Source organism: Podarcis erhardii (assembly GCF_964252035.2).
Source record: "Podarcis erhardii genome assembly, chromosome: 2".
Lineage (NCBI taxonomy): Eukaryota > Metazoa > Chordata > Lepidosauria > Squamata > Lacertidae > Podarcis > Podarcis erhardii.
The window spans coordinates 52,211,257-52,233,967 of NC_138498.1; the positions used below are offsets into that span (position 1 = coordinate 52,211,257).

The following is a 22,711-nucleotide window of genomic DNA, read 5'->3' on the forward strand; positions in this document are numbered from 1 at the left end:
CGACCCACGGCTCCGGGGCGGGGCCAGGAAAGACGCGCAAGTGGCGGCTCCGAGAGGCGGAGGCGGGGCGAGCGGGACGCGGAGGGCTGCCGGTGTGGCCAGGACGGGGCGGGGCGGGGGCAGAGATGCGCGCCCAAGTCCCAGCAGGTGAAGCGGCGCGGCGAGGCCACTCCACGCGCTCGCCTTGAGCGCTCTCTTCCCCGGCCGGGCCGGAGCGGCCCCGGGGTGGTCGCTGCGGAGCGCCGGCTCCTGCGAGGGGGCGCGCCACGCGTGGCCGCGGAAGCGCCGAGAGAGGCAGCCGAGCAGGCTGAGCCGATCCTTTCGCTTTCCCAGCCGAGGCACCGTCTGCCGGGCGAGAGTTGCTCTTGCCCGCTGCGCGCTCCTCTCCAGAGCGGCTCTGGGTTCGAGAGCTGCCGCCCAACCAGCCGGTGCCTGCTGCCGCTCGCCTCTCGCAGACTAGCCGACCGCAGCGCCTGCTGGCTCGCCGGACCCGTTTCCCTTCTTCGGCCCTCTCGGTTTATGGTCGGACCATCGAGGGCCAGCCCGGGGCAGTGCCATGGCGTTCGCCAATTTCCGCCGCATCCTGCGCCTCTCTGCCTTCGAGAAGCGCCGATCCAAGGAGTATGAGCACGTTTGCCGGGATCTGGATCCCAACGAGGTGTGGGAGATCGTCGGAGAGCTGGGCGACGGCGCCTTCGGCAAAGTGTACAAGGTGAGCAAGACGAGGCGGTGGCGGGAGCGAGTTCGAGTTCGGCGCGCCTTGCAGGCGCGTGGGGTTTGCTTGGTGGGGTAAGGTAAAAAGGTAAATGAACCGGCAACTTCACGAAACGAAGAAGGAAAGGCTGGCGCGTGGGATCTCTCGAGTCTCTCTCGCGTTCACAAGAACACATTGCAAACCGCGTTAGGTAGCAACGTATGCGGTTCGGAGGGTGGCGAGCCGTGACACGAAACTTTCCTCAGAGGAGCTGCGAGTTCATTTTCACCAAAGTCACGTGGAGTTCTCCCCAAACACTTAGGGGTTTCGTTTCATACCTACAGGATAAGTTGTTATACTTCTGTTGCTGTACTCTGAGAAAGGGGGAGCGGGTAAATTATCCTGTAGCATGTCACTTTCACAAGTAACTCGTCCTCTTTGAAGAAGTGCCTTTCCTTCTCTCCTTAACTCCTTCAACTCCTGTGTGAAGCTGGATTCGAGCATTCATAAATGTGAAACTTATCTATATCCCGTGGTGTGAGTTAACTTTTGCATCGAGAACACACGTGGATAGATCAGAATGATCACTGCCTTTCCCAATCTCCTTCTCCCGGCTATTTAGTGGGTTGAGGAATCCTGCAAACCCCACAGCTGTGTGCATACAGATTTTGTTTGGATAACTTTACTCCTTGTACACATGGCAAGTCCATGCAAACCATACTGGATAGAGATATATTGTTCCTACCAGTGTGAATAATACAGTTCAGCGACTGAAAGGCATTAAGTATTGCAAGGAGAAATAGCCAGAGACCTGCTAGATCCAACCAAAGGCCTCTCTGGTCCAGCATAGGCCAGGCCACTGGCCAACCAGAAGCTGCAAGGGCCGGCCCTAAATACTTTGCTGCTTGAACCAGTTAAAGTGCTAAAGCACAGCCAAGTTATTCTGGCACTTAAGGTAGAAAGCTCCTCTTCTCCAGCAGTAAAAGTACAATAAATATTAAACTAAATAACAATAATTTGATGCCCCACCATGGCACCCAGACACAGCTGGCCAATGGTAGGGCCCGTGCCTGTGCAGGATATAACTGCAGTGGTACCTCGGGTTACATACACTTCAGGTTACATACGCTTCAGGTTACAGACTCCGCTAACCCAGAAATTTTACCTCGGGTTAAGAACTTTGCTTCAGGATGAGAACAGAAATTGTGCTCCCGCGGTGCGGCAGCAGCAGGAGGCCCCATTAGCTAAAGTGGTGCTTCAGGTTAAGAACAGTTTCAGGTTAAGAACGGACCTCTGCAACGAATTAAGTACTTAACCCGAGGTACCACTGTACAGTTGCCCTCTTTTGCCGATTTCCCCCAGCAAGTGGTATTCATAGGCATGCCGCTTCTGGCCCTGGAAAGCGATCACAGCTAGTAGCTTCCCATAGCTGCTGTCATATTCATGCAGCCTGCAAAGCCTTGAAAGAAGGTTAAATCCTTCTTCCATTTGGTTAGTAGCAAATTCTTACTGGGTTTCGTTTCATGTAGGAATGGTGTTGGGCAATGGCGAATGAAAGAAAATATTCTGCGAGAGAATTTTTAATTTATCCTTCTTATGAGAGTGACATTCATGGCAACAGGTGGGGATGGAGTTGGGGATCAAGTGTCCTCTTTCTGTATGTCCATGTAGTGGGGGTTTTCCCCCCTGCAGGAGCACATGTCTTGCCAGAAGTCTGTAAATCATATAGACTGTGTGTTCCTTCAGGGGAGATGTGGCGTAATCTTGGATTAAAGAGGTAATGCAGATTTAGGGGTGCCCTGCATTTTGTTGTTCTATTCTCCCTGCCTCCGATCCAACACCTCTCTCTTAGATTGTAAGCTCCTCTAAGCAGGAACCCTAGAAGCTCAGCCCCAGTATGTTTCAGCAAGACACATCAAGTTCCTGTTAGTAGGTATTTCTAGATGGATGCTTTGACAATACTGTTCATCAGTCTTCCCCAACCTGGTGCCCTCTAGGTGTTAAGATCTACAGCTGTTGTCAGCATGCTGAGAACAGCTGTAGTTCATAATGCCTAGAAGGCACCAGGTAGGGAATGATGGGAGACTGAGCTATAGTCAAAAACATCTGAAGAACTTCAGGTTGGGGAAGGCTGCTCTCTGCCACATAGATTTTCTCAGCTGAGTCAACTAATTGGGTGCAATTCATGATAATGGGCAGCTTTATTTATAAAATGTCAGGGAGATGCTCTACAGATCGCTTGCTCTTCCAGATGTTGGTCTTAGTCCTTTATATTTACATATATAAAAATAGTTTCTTGTTCAGACTTCTTTCCTCCCCCACCCCCACTTCCCCCATTTGAGTGTCTTCAGGTGTTTAATCTAGAGCTGTCTTCAACTTTACCAGACAAATCCTTTTGGGGAGCCTGGATTGACTTGGCAAATCTTGTTAGTAATAGTGACTAGAAGCTAATGAGAGGCCAGCTGGGCTCATTTGCAGGGGGAATATGAATGCTGCTAGATTGAAGACAGATTTCTGGGAAACAAGGTTAGCAAGAGCATGATTGGGGCTTCGGCAAGTAGAGGTGGTACTGTAAGGTGAGGCTAGTGATGGAGTCTGGCCATGCGTTAGACTTTAGAGATGAAGGGAACTGGCTTGGATCCCTGCCCTTAGTGAGTGAAGTACAAAATCAGTGACTGCATTGCTGAAATGGCTGGTGTAGTGCAGGGACCGCAGCTCTCTTTTTGTGGAAGTAAGAATAAAAAATTGACCTGTTTTTCAGCAGTTGCAACAGATAACACTTCCACAATTGCACAAGGCAGACTTAGCCAACCTGATAGCCAGCATGCTAATTGGGGCTGAGGTGAGTTGTAGTCCAAAACACCTGGAGGGCAGAAGGTTGGCTAAAGCTGGCTTAAGCAATATGCAAGGGTTCTTGTAGGTTCTTTGACAATTCTGTTGACTACACAAAATAATGGCTGTCAAGAATCCATTGTGGTAAACTATTTAAACCATGTGATGCATGTGTGTTCCCACTACTCTGGAAGGCAAGAATTGGTGTTTCCATCCAAACCACAAGAGTAATAAACCGCCTTTCCTGTTACAATTCAGAAAAGCATTTAACTTTTGTGTTTAGTAGAAGCAATGTAGATAGAGACTGCCACTGTCAGACTAAAATGCTGCTGCAAGTCTCTGGAAATCACTCATTTATGTCAGAAGCCTCTCCTGCTAAGAAAGTAAGATGAGACCTGCTGGATCAGGCCAGTGTCCCATCTAGTCCAGTATCCTGTTCTCCAGCAGCTGATACTCAAAAGCATACTGCCTCCAACAGTGAAGGTAGACATAGCGCTCGGGGTTAGTAGCCATTGGATAGCCATATCCTCCATCAATTTTTGAGCAAGATCGAGCAACATCAGTTGGTTGGTGCAAATCGTCCTGCTTACTTTTTTTTTTTTTTTTTCCCCCGCTTTTTTTGTCTATTTTGGGCTTTTCTTCCTCAATTACTTGTGGAGTTTAATTTTTTATGAATTGGGGGCGCGGAGACTGACGGCGACGGATACTTTCCTTTGCTTGCCTTTTCTTTTCCTCAGTTGGAGTAACGCTATACAGACTAAGACCTCTAGTGGATAAAGAGAGGCAGCACAATTTGTTCTTTATTTTCCATTTTTCACTCAATTGACAGACTTTGATTGTCGTTCAGTAGTTATCTAAGCGATTGCTCCTGAATACATAATAGGACCACCTTACTTCAAAGGGGTAGAGGGCTCTGAAATACCCTTCTTCCATCCCCCTCCAACTGAATCTGATGAACTAGTTACTAAACTGTTATCTCAAATATTATACCTCCCCCCTTCGTGTTTGATAGGACCTTACTAAATGAACATCATTAAAAAAGGATTAGCCTGAGTGGAGGCAAGAAGACAATACAGCGGACTATTATTCGAACTTCTGGTGGTATATTCATAAGTTGTAAAAGCCATAAAGACTACTTAAACTTAAATAATTGTTAAATTGTACATAACTGTGAAATAACTGTGAAAGGACAGAATTGGGATAAGTTGACAAACTTTGTTGGGAGGAGGTTGTGGCTGAGGGTTAGGCAAGAAGTTGTTGGTGTGAGGGGAGAACCACTGGGTCATAATGTCAAACCCAACAAAGAAAGGGGCTGAGGGGGGGACACCGGTAGAGAGGAAAGGATCTAAACAAGAGATAGACTTTAAAGCAGATATTCTAAGAATGTTTGCGGAAATAAAGCAGAGTGAAAAGAACCTAGAATCTAAATTAGAACAAGTAGATAATAAAATTGGAAAAATGGATAAAAAAATTGACGAAACAGTAAATGAACTGAAAGGGCAAATGAAAGAAGTGTTTAGAAGGACTCAATCGGTTGAGGAGGGATTAAAGAAGACAAGATTAGAAATGAAAGAGGTTAAACGGGAAGAAGAGAGATTAAAAGTAGAAATGACGGATTTAAATAAAGCACAGGAAGAGATAAAGGATGTGATAGCGATGAACGAACTTCGGATGAGGGAGGTGAACCTGAGATTTAGAGCGGTGCCAGAGACTCAAGGAGAAAATATCAAAGACAAACTAATAACAGAACTGGCAAACTGGATGGAACTACCTACAGGAGAGATGGCAAAGGCGGTCCAAAGTGCATTTAGAATGAAAGTGAAGACAAATAAAGCAAAAAGATTTACAGGGGATTGCCTGATTACATTCAAGGATAGAGAGATGAGAAATTTGATCCTGCAGAAGAACAGAGAAAAAAGATTGAATATAGATGGGAACTTCATAATCATTTTTAAAGATATACCAATTAGGCTGCTTAAACGAAGAGACCCTTACAAACTGCTGACCCAGACATTAAAGAGAAACAATATTGAGTTCAGGTGGGAATTCCCAGAAGGAATTTCATTTATGTATAGAAGTAAGAGGCACAGACTGACAAACCCAGAAGAAACTGGGAAATTTTTGAGGAAATATAAAGAACTCAAAGTTGATCCAGAGGAAAGTAAAGGAGCAGAGGGAAGAACACCAGAGCAACTAAAACCAAAGGCGGCGGAAGGAGAGAATGGAAAGGAAACGGACGAGGAAGAAGACGAGGAAGAAGAAGAGGCAGACAAATTATAGGCAAACAGCTAGACTTTATTCAAAGTAAGATATCATGGCGCTAAAAATTTGGAATTGGAACATAAATGGGATGAACGAAAAAAAGAAAAGGAATAGTATTGAACAGTTTCTAAAAAGGAAAAATTTAGACATCATATGCCTACAAGAGACACATGTAGCAAGAAGACACAAAAAAATTTTAATTAATAAAAGACTGGGAAACGAATTTGTATCGTTAGACAAGGAGAAAAAAAGAGGAGTGGTCTTATATATTAGAAAACAAATTGAAGCGAAACAAATTTTCAAGGACGAAGAAGGAAGGATAATTGCGGTTCGAATCATCTGGCATGGAGAAAATCTGATTATTGTGGGGATCTACGCACCGAACGGAAATAAAACAGAATTTTATAAGGTGTTAGAAGAGAATCTATCTGAATATATGGATCAAAAAATCATTTTAATGGGTGACATGAATGGGGTGACCTCATTAGAAATGGACAGATGCAGAGAAGGAATAAGTAAAGAAGGAAAACTACCAAAATCCTTTTTTTCGATGATTGAGAGTTGCAATTTGATAGATATTTGGCGCCTCAAGCATCCATTAGACAAACAATTTACATTCTATTCTGAACCAAATAAGTCAATGTCAAGGATCGACCAGATTTGGATCTCGAGTGAACTGACACCAAGAACCCAACGGATAGAAATTCAACCGAAAGTAATCTCTGATCACAACCCGATAGAATTTGAATTAAGAAGCTTCGAAGAAGGAACCTTTAGATGGAGATTGAAAGATTATCTCCTAGATGATCAGAAAATAGTAGAAAAAGCGCAAAAGGAATTATCAGAATATTTCATAGCCAATTGTAACAAAGGCACAAAGGATAAAGTAGTATGGGATGCCAGCAAGGCAGTAATGAGAGGCTTCTTCATTCAGCAAAATTCAATTAAAAACAAAAATAGAGAAAAAGAGAAAAAAGAAATTTTGAAGCAAATTATGGATAATGAACAAAAATTAATTAAGAAACCAAACAATTTGGAGATAAAAGAAAAAATTAAAATTCTACAATCACAGTTTGCCATTATAATAAATAGAGAAATAGAGTGGAATATAAAGAAGTTGAGACAAAGAAACTTTGAATTTGCGAACAAATCAGGAAAATGGCTCGCATGGCAATTAAAAAAAAGGAAAGAACAGAATACAATAAATAAGATTATAATAGAAGGAGAAGAGATTACCAACCCAAAGGAAATAAGAAAGGGATTCTTGGACTACTATAAAAGACTATATAAAAATACAGAAAGAAACAACTCGAGGAAAATAGAGAGATACCTGAAAGAGAAAAAGACACAAAAGATCCCGACTGAAAAAAGAGACCAACTGAACACTCCAATTGATATAGCAGAGATAAAAGAGGTGATTAAAGAGTTAAAAAGGGGGAAAGCACCAGGGCCGGATGGCTTCACTGCCTGTTATTACAAAGAAATGGAACCAATTTTGATAACACCATTGAAGGAAGTGATGAACAATATTCTAAAAGAGGGAGAAATCCCGGAAACATGGAAGGAGGCGTTCATTACATTCATCCCAAAACAGGACTCAGATCTAACCCAAGTCAAAAACTACAGGCCGATTTCACTCCTAAACTTAGATTACAAGATATTTGCTGCAATTCTAGCAAAGAGGCTGAAAAAGATTCTGTCAGAAATCATACATAAAGACCAGGCCGGCTTCTTACCAAACAGACAGATGAAAGACAACATAAGATATATAGTTAATGTGATGGAATACCTGTCTGATAGGATTGATAAAAGAGCCGCAATGATCTTTGTAGATGCCGAGAAGGCATTCGACAACATAATATGGGACTTTATGATGAGAAATCTAGAATACATGGAGATAGGCGAAGACTTTCTTAAGGGAGTCAGAGCTATTTACACAGATCAGAAAGCTAAACTGATTATAAATAATGTAGTTACAGAAGGAATAAGGATACAAAAGGGAACGAGGCAGGGATGCCCTCTCTCGCCGTTACTTTTCATAACGGTATTAGAGGTTCTTTTGAATTCGATCAGACAAAACAAGGCTATAAAGGGAGTGACAATCGGACAGAATGAGTACAAGACCAAAGCATTCGCAGATGACTTGGCTATAATGATTGAGGAACCAACAAGTACGATAAAAGCAGTTTTGGAGGAAATGGAACAGTTTGGAAATCTGGCAGGCTTTAAACTCAATAAGAAAAAAACAAAAATAATAGTAAAAAATATGGATCAAGACCAAATAGAAACAATGCAACAAATAACCCAAATAGAGGTGGTCAAAAAGGTAAAATATCTGGGTATTTGGATAACTCCCAAAAATATAGATTTATATAAAAACAACTACGAACCAGCTTGGAAGGGAATCAAAAAGGACTTGGAGGTGTGGGCAAAATTGAAATTGTCATTTTGGGGAAGGATCTCTACAATCAAAATGAACGTGCTCCCAAAATTACTGTTCCTATTTCAGACTATCCCCATAATTAAGGGAATTAAGATCTTTAAGGAGTGGCAAAGAGTGATCTCAAAATACATCTGGCAGGGCAAAAAACCGAGAATCAAATTTAAATTGCTAACAGATACAAAAGAAAGAGGAGGTTTTGCCCTGCCAGATCTGAAATTGTATTACGAGGCTTCATGTCTTTGCTGGACGAAAGAGTGGATTAAATTGAAGAATAACGAACTGTTGGATTTGGAGGGATTCAACAACAGATTTGGGTGGCATGCTTATCTATGGCACGAAAAAAAGAGAGTCCATAAGGGTTTTGAGAACCACATATTCCGAGGTCCCTTAATTGAGGTCTGGGACAGATACAAAAATCTATTAGAACTTAGAACACCACGCTGGTTTTCACCCTTAGAAGCAAAGAGTATAAAGAGATTAAATATGGGAAGTAAATGGATAACATATGACCAACTGTTATATAAAGAAGGGGAAAAGTGGAAAATAAAACCGTATGAGCAGGTGAAGGAATATGTTTATGACTGGATGCACTATTTCCAAATGAATGAGGTGTTTAAAAAAGACAGTAAAGAACGAGGTTTCATGGACAAAGAATCGTTATTTCAAAGCGAGGTTATAGGTAATGATACGAAAAATTTATCAAAAATGTATAAACTGTTATTGGATTGGAACCTGGTAGATGAAGAAGTTAAGTCGGTAATGATTAGTTGGGCAAAGGATGTGGGCCACAATATACAATTTGAGGAATGGGAAAAATTATGGAAGGAGGGCTTAAAATTCACGGCATGTACGACGTTAAAAGAGAACACGATGAAGATGTTTTATAGATGGTATATGACACCGGTGAAATTGGCGAGGATGTATAAGACATGCAATAGATGCTGGAAGTGTAAGGATAAGGAGGGTACATTCTATCACATGTGGTGGGGCTGTGGGAAGGTGAAAGACTTCTGGGAGAAAATATACAATGAGTTAAAGAAGATCTTAAAGTATACGTTTAGAAAGGAGCCAGAAGTCTTTTTACTAGGACTAATAGGAAAGGAAATAAAAAAGGAAGACTGTAAATTTTTTAGATATGCAATCACAGCCGCAAGAGTGTTATTGGCCCAGAGATGGAGACAACAGGAAATACCGACCATAGAGGATTGGAGAACAAAATTGTTAGAATACGCAGAGTTAGATAAATTGACAGGAAAGATTAGATACTTAAGAGACCAAAAATTCATCGGGGACTGGAAGAAATATGTAGATTATCTGGAATGCTTAAGTAAAGGAAAGATGACGCTTAAGGGATTTAAAGAAGCACTGTAAAAAAGTAATAAGTATTGATTAAAGGGAATAGGAGGAAAAGAGATAAATAATGTCAATACAAGATTGAGGAATGCGTAATGAAAGTGATGAATACGGATGATTTACGGGACAGCTGAGGGAAGTTTGAAAGAAAATGTAGTGATGAAAATGATGTGAAATTACTGTATATATATATATTATTTTTCGTTGTTGTTGTCGTTTGTCTTGTTTTATGTTTGTGTTTTATGTTTAATAATAAAAATTATATGGCAAAAAAAAAAAAAAAGCATACTGCCTCCAACAGTGAAGGTAGACATAGCGCTCGGGGTTAGTAGCCATTGGATAGCCATATCCTCCATCAATTTGTCTAATCCTCCTTTAAAGCCACCCAAGTTGGTGGCCACCACTGTCTCCTGTGGGAGCAAATGCCCACCTATCATAGCGGAGTTCCTCCATCCTGTTGCTCCATGTCAGTCGCCCTTTTCTGAACATTTCCCAACTCCGCAATATCTTTTTTGATGTGAGATGATCAGGACAGTACACAGTATTCCAAAGCAGTCATATCATAAATTTGGATGGTGGCATTATGATGTGAATAATTTTATTTTCAGCTAGTTGTCCCTGTTCTGTGTTTTGTTGTTGTTTTTTAAGACTGGATGGGGGAAGCACTGCACTCCTCAATAAAAGAGAAAGAAACGGGGAATGGGAGAGGTACCCAGTCTGTGATACCAGCTGGAGGAATGTGTCACTCTGGGAATACTGTAGCTCACTGTTAAAAAGCATTTATTTGGAAATTAACATCCATTTAAATGGATCTTTTCAAGTGTGTCTAAAGGTCATGCTCTGGTTATTTCCCTGCATGAATTGTCACAACTAACCCCCCCCCCAACAGCCTTCCTGACCCCCTTCCCTTTGTTCCGTGTATGTCTGCTGCCAAGACTGTCCATCTCCCCCAGTAGTTGTGGGCTCTGGCCCAAAAAAGCTTAACTTTTAAGACACCACAATCTTGTACATTTCGTTCAGTGGGGCTTACTTCTTAGAAATTGGCATAAGATTGCAGCTAAACTAACAGACATACCGTAGTTGCCTCCCTGGAATAATTCTGATTGAGTGCACCACTCCTCAACCCCATCATTGTACCATTCATACCCAACATGAATTTCTTCTCCTTACTTCATGGTCGTTTAAGCATGATTTCTCTTCATGGTCTTTTAAACATGATTTTTTCTTTGGGCAAGGGCTTCATTGTTCAAACAAAAACCCAGGGAATGAGCTCAGCTTCCACTCCTTTCTTTGTACTTGATCAGACTTTTCCATTTCCTCCACCTCCTTTCACTTCTTCCTTATACCCCCTTTCCTGTTTGCTTGTTTTTAAATCCAGCCAAAGTCAAGCAGAGCTCCAGTGGGCGAGAGATGCAACACAATTGCCGCTGCAAGCTTACTCAGAAGTTGTCCCACTGCTTTCAGCGGGGCTTACCTCTCAGGAAAGTGCGGCTTTAGGCCTGTGCTTGGTTTTCCCCATTGAAATAGTGGAATTTAAGCATTTTGGAGGGCCAGATTATGCCCCCTTGCCAACATGGGCAGTCCTTGATGTATGAGTAGCTTCTTGTAAAAATTTTGGGTTGGAAGGGAATTTAATTGTGCAAAGATAAAGAAATTTAAGGTGTAGTCCTATGCACACTTGCTTGGAAATAAGCCTCACTGAACACAGTTGGAGTTACTTCTGTGAGTAAGCATGCATGGGACAGTGCTGTAAGTAACGGAAGACGGAAGACTTCTCTATCTCACTTCTTGTATAACTGAATGGGAAGAGGGCATGGCAAGCTTGGGTGCCCGTAGGCTCCAGAGTATGCCCGGTGATGTCACAGGTCCTGAGCCACAGCCCAGAGACCTTTGAGCCTGCACAAACAGGGCAGATTGGGACTTCCCTGCCCTCCGAATGCCATGGCGAGGGTGGCAGCTTTGTTGTCAGATTATCAGCTTGGAATCCTTGTCCAGAACCTCAAACTTCTTGTACATGCAGTTCTCTTAGTAGTTGATTGCGAGACGGGGTGAGGAGTATGTAAAACACTCCAACAGAGTGATGTTTAAATCTAAGAAAACTGAACTACATAGCATATAAGCAACATGCTATATAAGAACATCCATTTTGTTTAAATGCTGTGTAATATAAACCATATATATTTCATAGTGGGACTCATGCAGCCCGGGTGGTGGGTAGCTGCAGCAGCACCGGTCCCCTAAACTGAACTGTGGCCGAGAGAGCTTCAGGTATCATTCAGTTTCTCTGAACTGGCTTTCTATGAATTAATAACCAGCCTGTATTGAAAAGACTCTGCTTCAGATTTCAGCTCAACCAGGAATTGGGCAAATTGTTCTTTGCTCAGCCTCACTGGCGAATTTAGAGATAATCCTCCCTATTTTTACAGAGTTGTTATTATGAACATGCATAGCATACAGTCATAGGAGTGATCCTGCTGGCTTCAGTGGGGCTTAGGATTGGACTGTAATTCGCACGCAGCAATCATCAGTAAGCACTTGTTTTTCAATAAATTTGAGGTGTACTGTATAACTTTGGTAACCCAAGACTGCATGATTGGCGGTGGTGTCATAGGTGAATCATGATTGTGTCAAACAATTTGAGGCTTCTTGGTCATCTGTTCTGGGTGATTTATTCACATCTTGTTGGCATGTTAAGGATACTCTCCCTTGCTTGTGTTATGAAATGAAAAGCTTGCGGGAGGGGGAATGGAATGTATTTTAAGAAGTGCCTATCATCACATATGTTTACTATAGATACAGTTTATATACCTCTCCATGAGACTTCCTCTCAGCCAGAAGAGGGACTTCCTGGTTCATTTTAAAACTCCAAGTGGAAAGCAGAAATTGGGCCAAGGTCACTCAGTAGTTCAGAAAGTGGTCTTTAGCAACCCTCACGCTCTCTTGAGGTCACTTGTTGATGCAGCTGCTGTGAAATAAATAATAATAATAACAATAATAATACACCACAGGCTGCATGCAGGTGGGTAACTTTCCTGCTCTCCAGAGAGCAGTGGACAAGAAGACAAAGGACCTGCCATAAGTGTCCCCCTTCTTTCAAGTGGGCATTCTAGCTCTAGCATCTTTCTCCATTCCCCATGGAGCAAAAGAACTATACAAATGTAACTGAACTCAGGAAGGGAAGGGGCAGGTGTATTGTGTAAGTCAGTTCCTCAACAGGGATAGGATGCCACACACTATGGTTGAGATGGCCTGATCTATGCTGAGAGAGGGGGGTAAAGTGGGCTTGAGAACCCTGAGGGAAACGGGTGGTCCTCCAGGCATTGCTGCTGCAACTCTCGCCATCTCTGACCTAGTGACTGTTCTGCCTAGGGCTGATGGGAGTGCCAACAACATATTTAGGGTCAAAGGTTGCCACCCTTGCTCTGTATCCTGTTGGACCGTCTTGCACTGCCTCCAGATGAGTCAGTAGGAGCAGCAAGGAAGGTCCAATCCTTTCCAGGCAGGGTGCAGGAGGCTCAGATGCCTCTAAGCTCTTGTTCCCCCTGACAACCCATTGTACCAAGCCATAGACAGCTCTCAGCCAGTGTCTTGAACAACAATTATCCCAGTAAATCTGGAATAATGTTATGACATCCAGCAAATGGCTCAGTAATTACTGCGGTTTTCCCAGTTTAATTACCAATTTAACTAGGGTAAGTCTGGCTGTCCCCAAGGCATTCCTCATCATGTCCTCGTCATCATGTCCTGTGTCTGCCAGCAACGCACAGGAAATAATTGTTGGGTGCAAAACAACCTGACGAATAAGCACTCTGAATGTTTTACGTTGAGGAATTTGGGTTGCCTGCAATGAGTTTATGGGGAAAATATATTGCCCTGTCTTTTTTTAAATGAGGCTTATCAGCTGCCTTTAAAATGTGTAACTTGCCTAGATTAGAACAAGTGTCTCTCACTTTGTCTTTAATCATCTTCCTCAACCCATGCATATGTTGAGGGGGAACACATATCCCATCTCAAATTGTGGAAACTGGGACAAAAGAAATGCTTGTTGTTGTTTAAGAAAAGGGAAGGGAAGTAAGGGAGAGTCAGTGGTGTGGTGGTTCAGTGCTGAGCACCATTGCAGTATAGATTCATTTTAATGGGTGTCTCTCTCAGCAAAACAATACTAATTTGATTGCTTTTCTGCAACAGATGTTACCGTGTCAGCACAATACCCTTAAAAAGAAAAAGAAAAACATTTAAAATAATTTTATTTCTACACCATTGAAGCTTTTTTTAATACAGAATAAAGCAGACCTTTTGGTTAACTTGCATATATGCACGGGGATCAAAGGAACTATTGGTGTTACAGGTTGAAGCAGATACACTGGGAGAGATTTTGCACGAGGCATTACTGACAGGTGCAGCACTTAGTGGAAAGCATAAGACTCTTAACTACTGAAACAAAGTCTGCTTAGCGTTTATGTTGATCCAGTCCAAAATCCATTCAAAGCAATTAGAAGCTCTGCAGAGGACTCTGGATCTTCCAGTTCTATACATCTGAGCTTGCTAGGTATGAGAAGGTAATCCCTTGTAATTTAGAGAGTCTCTGAAGTCTGCAGGATGCTCTGCACATCCTTTCCATCTCTGTCCACTAAAAATGGCAGCCCATGGCCAAGTTCCTTCCTGTTCCTCCTTAACATCTTGCTCTGTGCCCTGTGTCAGACACCATTGTTCTCTGCCCTTTCTGTACCACGCCCACCGCCTCCACAATTCCCCATAAACAGCTGCCACTCGTGAGTGCAAAGAACTGCCCATCAAGAGACAAGAGTTGAACCTGACATGGGAGTGCCATTTTTGGGCAGTGGCCCCATCCCTCATTGGTATATATGTATATCAGTCCCCAATCTACAGCAGAAGGGATTGACGCTCCTTGCTGCTGCCAACATTTTGTTCTTCCTTTCCTCAGACAGTAAAAATAGATGCCCTGGAGCATCAAGAAGCTGAGCGTGACTCTCAGCATTATGTGGGTGGGGCTTTGTTAGCAGTGAACCAGGCAAAGGAAAGGTATATTGTGTTATGGGCCGTTTGAAATGCTTGACCAGCTTGTATGATGCACAGACCTATACCACAGTGGTGGATGCTCAAAGCAAAATAGCCCAAATAAACTTTTTACACATGCAGGCTGAAGGTCAGCTTGCTAGAATGTTGTTGTACAACTGCAAATACTGGAGCAGGAAAGTTTATCTGCATTTTTGAGCGTGTCCCAAACCAGGGCTGCCCGCCTTGCTATAACAGCAGGGATGCATCTGTGCCTCTTGTGAAATGCTATCGCTCTGTTCCAGAGGCTACTGATGAGAACACCTACGCCCCTGATAACTCGACTGTGGCAGGATGTGTTTTGCTAGTGTGGCCTCTTGACACTGCCTGTTTCTGCAGCAAACAATGTACTGAAGTAACTTCCTGCTGAAAATGTGGTCTGGGTTTTTTTGTTTTTGTAAAGTTCTGTGTTCTATTGGTGTTGCAATTTGCCCTAACTATAGCAATCCTCCGCTTTCCATTTCAAATAGCCATTTTCTTAAGTACACTGAAAATGTCTGTCTCTTTATCCTCCATTCAGCACAAAATCATCATTTTTTTAAGGCTGCAATACTAACCGTGCTAACCTGGGAGTAAGGCCCAGTGAATTCAGTAGGACTGACTTCTGAGTAAATATAGGATCATAGAATTCTAGAATCGGAAGGGTCATCTAGTCCAACTCCCTGCAGTGCAGGAATCCCAGCTGAAGAATCTCTGATAGATGGCTATCCAACCTGTGATTAAAAATCTCCAGTGAAGGAGAGTCCACCACCTTGCGATGTTGAACAGCTCTTAAGAACAGCAAGTTCTTCCTAATGTTTAATTGGAATCTCCTTTCTTTAACTTGAATCCATTGGTTTGGGTCTTACCCTCTGGAGCAGGAGAAAACAAGCTTGCTCCATCTTCCACATGACATGACAGCTCTTCGAATATTAGAAGCTATCATATCACCTCTCAGTCCTCTCCAGGCTAAACATACCCAGCTCCTTCAAGTGTTCCTCATAAGGCTTGGATTTCAGACCTTTGCTATCTTGGTTGCCCCCTCTGCACATGTTGATGAGGATTGTGCCATAATTCAAACATTTGAGGTGATTATTTTTAGAATCTAATGGCTGGGGAATTCCCTACACCTCCTCGAATGATCTGAACACTGCAAATCCCCTTCCCTCCTCCCTCCCCCCCCCAATCATTTTGTCAGATGCAATGTTGTCATTTCCTAGCTGAATGAAATTTATTTTGACCCTACCCTAGTGCTACATTTCCTGGATTTCGAGTACGAATATATCTCTGGCAAATTCTGCATGTGACAATTACAGTTCAGTGCTATTTTCCGCTAATGAATATATTTTTATGTTGTGAAATAAGTTACCGGTACTTTCTTCCTGATTACGTGAATGAGCTCTAGAGGCTCCCGCATAGCTCCAAAGCCCATGAGCCAGCCTGCTTCATTTTGGATCAGAGCCACCTCTATTGTGAGGTAGTCCAAATATCTTCCAGGTGGGGATTATTGCCTCCACACCTCATTTGAGCTCTCAACCAGTTCACCAGAGGGCTGTTTATGGTAGTTCCTTGACATTAATTTCCATACTGCAGACCTCTGCTGTAACTGCTGGACATCTCTGCCTTTTAATGCATGGCTTGCATTTGAAAGCGACCAGAAATTGAGATTTCTGACATTTGTGGTAAAGGTTCAGCAAACTTCTCCAAAAGGAAAATGCCAGCATAGCACTGGTGGCGCTGAGATGCTTCAAATATTCCAGGGATTCCTGCGTGCATTATGTGAGACCTGAAACTCTTAGAGGGTAATGTTTTACTGAATTAAGCAGAGTCTTTCTTGCATGGCATAGCTCTCAGTCTTGAACTTCATTCCTATTCTTTTGCCCATTTGAGGCCTTCTGGCCTTCACAATAAGACACAGAACCCCTGTGGCTTGCTGAAGAGCTATGTAAGGCTAATGTGGATGAAATACTTATTGTCTTCAATTCGTGGGCTGTTCTCCCTGTCGGCTCCAGGCAAGGCGATAGGTATTTGCATCTCCTGTGTTTTGACTTGCCCTAGTTAGCTTTAAAGCAATTCTGATAAGCTCTTACACAAATGGTGTCATATAACAGGTGCTTTGTTCCATGGCTAGCATTCTCTGCTTCTGAAACATCCAGCTACAATGACTAGAGAAATAATAGTGCCACTCAGCACAGCCTTTCCAATTTTTGCTTTATTCATGTAGCTTCATGTTTGTAGCAATCCTCTGTGGCCCATGTTGACTTTCTAATCTGCTTCAGACATTCTATCTGAAGGCCCTGAAATGCCACCTCCTTCCACAAAGCCATTGACTCTTTTTATGGGCGGGGGTGGGGTGGGGGGAATACCTATATCTGAAAATGCACTGCACTTTTTAACTTTCCAATATCCCTCCCCCACCCACCCGCCTCAACCCTCTTCAATTTGGTTTTCATCCCATTCATTCAGCCAAAGCTGCACTTGGGTGGCAATCCAAACTCTTGGCATTTAGTGCTTAATAGAGCAGCATAGACACTGCCACAGTCCAGTCACTTGTGCTGGCAAGGGCAGAAGGGGTGAGGGTGGGGACAGGGCAAATAAACAACAACCCTTCTCTAGTCCAAGTTCCAGCAGGGACAGATCAGTCTCAAAACGCCCCATTTCAGCCATTTCTGCTTGCCACCACCTGTGGGCATGCCATCAGCAATAGCTGCTGCCCACCCCCTGTTGGGGAGGTACATTAGGGCATTCCTTGTTGGTGGAGCTTCCCTCCAGCAGAACTAGGCAGGACAGGGTGAAGAGACATCTCTGTCCCATCCAAACCCCTGCCAGCACACCGACCAGAAGTTTTCCTAAAAGCATCCTGCTTAAAACTGAAGACTCATTGAGTTATCTGCAGCTTTCAATACTGCTGTTAATCCACACTCTTAACCTCTCTCTTTTGTATTGGTTTTTATGCTACAATGCCTTCTTCAAAGAGCTCTTATCTTGCTTTTTTCCATTTAGTTTCTGTCATTAGCTTTGTTCTTCCACCACATAGTAGGTTTTCCTAGACATTCTATAAATTCAGACCAATTGATAGCCTGTACTTCTCAGGGCAACTTACAACAAAATCACAATACGATAACAATGGCAGAAATAATAGGTAAAGGTAAACATAGCCAGCAAAAACCTGTTGGAATGAAAATCTGGTACTGTCATTTTCACCTGATGGTTTTTAAAATGTACCCATTACCACTTTTATTCAAACAACATCCATCTCTCCACTCTGTTGTCTTCTCCAGTTCTTCCTGACCTCTTTTACTGTCTCCCCCACCCGAGTGACAAAAACCTATCTAACTCAGCATAAATAAAAGCAGGTTTTTAAACTACATGATTACAGAGCAACAGTACAGTATCTTCTTATACTCTATTCGAGACAGTAAAATTGTGACTGCTTTCATACAACCACTAGATAATTATCCTTTCCTATATGCAACTGAATACTAAATATTTGCTCAAATGCACTTTCAGCCAGCAAGCATACCCATCACTTCACCTCTGTGGTCAGTGGATTACTGAAATTGGGAAGAGGTCAGGGTTTCTGGCTGAAAGTTCCCATATAGCAGTGTGTCTGAAGCTCTGAACCGTTGTCCAAGTTTTATTTGGAATTGTGTTTGTAAATAGGACCGCTTTCCACTGCCGTGGTTCCCACCCTGGGACCCATTGAAGAAGGCCTGTTTTGGGGAGGGGGGCACTACCAGTTCACAATAGAACTGTGGTGGAGAAGATTTCTCATAATTGGAGGAAGAGAAGTGGAAGAACTAATCTTGCCACAAGGACCTACTTAATCTGACACATTTCTGGCATGTTTGACAAAGAGTAAACAAAAACATAACTTCACTGTAGCATTGGCTGCCTAAACCCCATTCCCTTATACTGACTCATGCTGGCCATGCAACCCTCAGCTCAGCAATGTGGGTCCAAAGAAGTCAGTTGCAATGAGTTGCTAGGAAACATCTAGCAAGTATGGGAAATTGCCCTCTTGATGATCAAATATTCTTCCTAATCCCCACACCCCAACATACCCTGCTGTAGGCCAGGTTTCCTCCTAAGAGGAGTGGGACACAGCTCGGTAGTGGAGCACATGTTTTGCATGCTGAAGGATGCATGTTGAAGCGCAGGTCTCCAAGCGTTTACATGGTGGTTCACTCTTGTACACAATTCCTCTTTCCCTTCCTCTGCTCTAGAATGGATTGCGTTAAAAACAAACTAAGCATGCTCGCTACCTGTCATCATACAGCCGTGTGCCACTTCTCCAAGCCAGTGCACACAACATGGTGAGCCCAAGCTGTGGCTTAGAGAAAACATGTGTGCTCCCTGAGCAGTGCTTGTAACCCTTTGCTTCTCCCGGCTCCTTTCTACTGCTGTGTCACTCTAAGATAAGCCAAGGTTTGACTTAGCATGTCATCCAAGGTGAGACGTCGCTAGGTTCTTCCCTCACTACCCATGAGCATATGCCTAGGCTAATGTACATAGGATTGCAGCTTGAATGTTCCTCATGCTACAAAACTCCCTTCAGACAACGCATTGGAGAGAGAAACAACCCTTATCCACAATTAGAAGAGCATACTGGATCAAACCAATGGCCCATCTAGTCCAGCAACCTGAATCTCACAGGTGCCAACTTGATGCTTGTGGGATCTGAGCACAAGAGCATTCTCCTGGGGTCTCCAGCAACTGGCATTTTGGAAGCATTGCTTCCTCTTTTTTGCAATAAGGGAGTTTGTTACATCTCTTTTGTGACTTTGACCTTAGAATGCTGTGGAGGAGCCAATCAGTGAACACTCCCAGACATTGCAGAGCATGCAGTGATAGGATTCTCCCTTTCATTCTGAGGTGAAAGGCACAGAAGGGCTGTGCTGTGGGTTCCCCCACCCCTCAAAGGTACAGATTGAGTAGAATGCCTTTGAAGTTCTTCACTGCCCCTCTGGGCAGCAGGTAAATTATTACCTATAGTTCTGAACTCCTTTCCAGGCTCTGAACATTCTTTGCACATTCTTTGGCTCATGTGTAAGTATGATTCATTTCAGAGCTGTCAGCAGTTGACTTCATTATGTGGTGCTGTAATTGTTACTAGCATTTTTAAAGATCTTACTCCATTATTTGGACTACGCAGATAAAATGTGCTGGAACCCATTACTTCCAATGAATTTATCAACATGGCATAGGAGTAAAAGTTTGAGAGATGACACTTGATTCTTCCACTTTCTACTTTTTTTTTTTTTTTTTTTTTTTTTTTTTTTTTTGGAAGATGAAATTCTTGTTGAATCAATGCTGATCACAGCTTAGCTTCTGTTTCGTGGATGCTCTGAGGAAATGCCACTCCCTGTTCTCATCTAATTACCTTTTCCCAAACCACTTCTCTAATACCTCCATAATGAGTTATTGTTAAGAATGTGCACCCTTGCTTTGAACTCATCTATCTTGTTTTGTATGCATGTGTGCCTTTATCTCTTTATGTATATACTGGCAAAGTCAGTCACCTCTCCTGAATTGTTTACATACAGTGGTATATATGAGCATAGCCATCCCTTGGAAAGTAATGGTATGTATTCCAGAATGTGGTGAAAAATGGGGGCATGCATTTTGAATAAATAGTTACCTCTTAAGTTATCACCTAATTTAAGTGTTTCCCTCTATATTTTCAGTTGAATGTTGAGGCTTCTTGGTTACTTGTTGCTGTACTGTAATGTACTGCAAGGTAAACATGGCGACCCCCATTGTTGGGATACTCTAACATGGCACCAATTTCAGACTCTCTTATGATCTGGCTGTAGGGTCACACTGAGGTAATCAGAAAGCAATTAACCATCTTGGTGTCCTCCTGTGATAATCTGAAGGATCAATTACTTGATGTATTGTGAGCAGGGGCATGTAGTGTGCAAAGATTTGTTCGTTCCAAAGAAAACTGCTTTGGTTTGGTCTTCATATTGACAGCTTGCTTTGGTTAGGATCCCTAACCTCCCTCACTGCAGAGCCTCTGGTTCTTTAGGCACTCTCATTTATCAATTACTTCTCTAGCATGTCTTGTTTTGCTTGTATGTGTTAACAGAAGGTCTTTCAAGGCCTCTGTGGGAGCGTTGCTTGGAACATGAGCATTTTTGGCGTGGCATGGGGCATGGAATCCATCTTAGAAACAAACCTTTTGAATGGATTTGCCACTCTCTGGACCCCACAATATGTTCTGTGGTGATTCTGAATTGCAGGGGTGAAGTGGGGGAATCTATTTTGATATTTGACCTGGAACCTTGTGCAATTTAGTATCAGTACTTCTGCATTCTTCAAAATGCTTTCTTGCTTTACTGGAACCTAGAGAAGCTTTCACCTTGGGCAATTTTGAGGCGGAGGCATAGTGGTGGATTGCAGTTTCTTCATCTTCTCACCCCACCCCCCCGCACCCCGGGCAAAAGAAGAAAAGAAAAAAAAGAATGGGCAGTTTCTATTCCTTATTTGTATGCTGAACAGTAGCATATGCTCTACCACCAAAATATCATTTCATGAGCACAGTATCCTCTCATGTGCTAGGAGAGTAACAGGATAATAGCTGCCATTTCTCTCCAGGACTAAACCCTAAATGGTGTCCTCTTAATCAGCAGAACTTGATGTTTAGATTCACATGCATTGTTTGCAGTTCAGTGAATTATTTCTAAATATTATTTTTCACTCCTGCTCTTTTTTTCTTTTGGCCATTAGTCTTCCAAATTCTGCTGGGTGAATGCATTGCTTTGTACCACAGAGAGCTGTGCTTCAGGGTTTTGAATCTTTAAACTCTGAAAAGTGGTCCCTTACAAACAAAACAGCTTGGCTGCCACACTGTAGTCATGACTATGTTATCTAATGCTATGCACCTTTTCACCCAATAATCCTTTTAACCTGATAAATGCACACTTGTTGTAGAGGGTGTCTGAATGTACTCCAAGAACTGTCCTGAAATCATTCCCCCTGCTTAAAATGTAAATTGAAATTTTCAGGAGTATGTGTGGACTTCCTTTGAATTAATCAGATGAGATGATCTGAAAGGCAGCAGCTGCTGTTGGCCCAAACTCCGAAGGAGATCATCATTTCATTCCTTTACTCTCAATGAAACACAGTGGCTGACTGCTGAACTTGACCGAACCCTTTTTTTCCAAATGGGAATGTAATTTACAGAAAGACAAGTGTTATGTTCAGAGCAATCAATTTGGCTGGGAATTTCCAGGTTTTAAAAAAGTCAGCTGCACCCCCAAAGGAATGCAGCATGTAAATGTGACCTATAAAACAATTCACAAATCTGACCATTGATAAACAACCATCCGCCATTGCCTTGTGAACAACAAAGTAACACTTTATAAAGCTCAAAAAAGCAACATTCTGATAGCCACACATTAATCAAGACGTGCTATGTCACCTAGAACAACCAGACTCATGGCAATAGAAGGAAATGGTCATTTTAGACCCATGGTGATTAAAAACAAAACAGAACCATGAGGAGAGTGAAGCTACTATCACCACTGTTACTACATGCACAATGTTTGCAGGCATGGATCAGTAACCAATTGTGAGCCACAGTGTCATTGCGCATCATGTCCATAAAAGGAAAGGAGGCATCATACACTTGTCTAGATAATGCAGAGCCATTCCTTGCCACTCCACAATAATCCCTAAGCAAGGAGTAAGAGAGTGTGCTTGTATCTCTAAAAGGGAGAATGCAGCCAATTATCAACCAATAAAGATCTCTTGGGACCAGATTATGGTGTCTCCTCCCAGCAAATACTTGCAGATGGCTCTCATAACTAACAACCAAATTCCGAACTGAGCTAAAGATAGTGTTCCTAGAACAAGAGTGAGTGTGTGGGGCCATGGCCTAAAAAGACTAATGTGATTTTCGTTGGCATCAACAGAAGCAAAGGAAAGAATTCAACATTGCAGTCTTCCGATCGTTCCATCAGCCATCCATCTAGGGATGCTATAGCAGTGGCTTTTCTGCAGTGACAGGTGGTTGGACAACATGCCTCTTGAGATCCCTTCCACCTCTGATTCTCCGACAGCCTGTG

At 42.8% G+C, this 22,711-nt stretch overlaps 1 protein-coding gene across 1 annotated transcript in view; it reads left to right on the forward strand.

Annotated features, from left to right (window-relative positions):
• Window positions 1-379: 379 nt before the first annotated feature.
• STK10 (serine/threonine kinase 10) overlaps window positions 380-22,711 on the forward strand; it is a 77,626-nt gene continuing 55,294 nt past the window's right edge. The window contains exon 1 of the mRNA XM_081852043.1: window positions 380-712. Coding sequence (XP_081708169.1) covers window positions 557-712 — 156 coding nt within the window. The 5' untranslated portion in view covers window positions 380-556. The remainder of the gene's footprint in view (window positions 713-22,711) is intronic.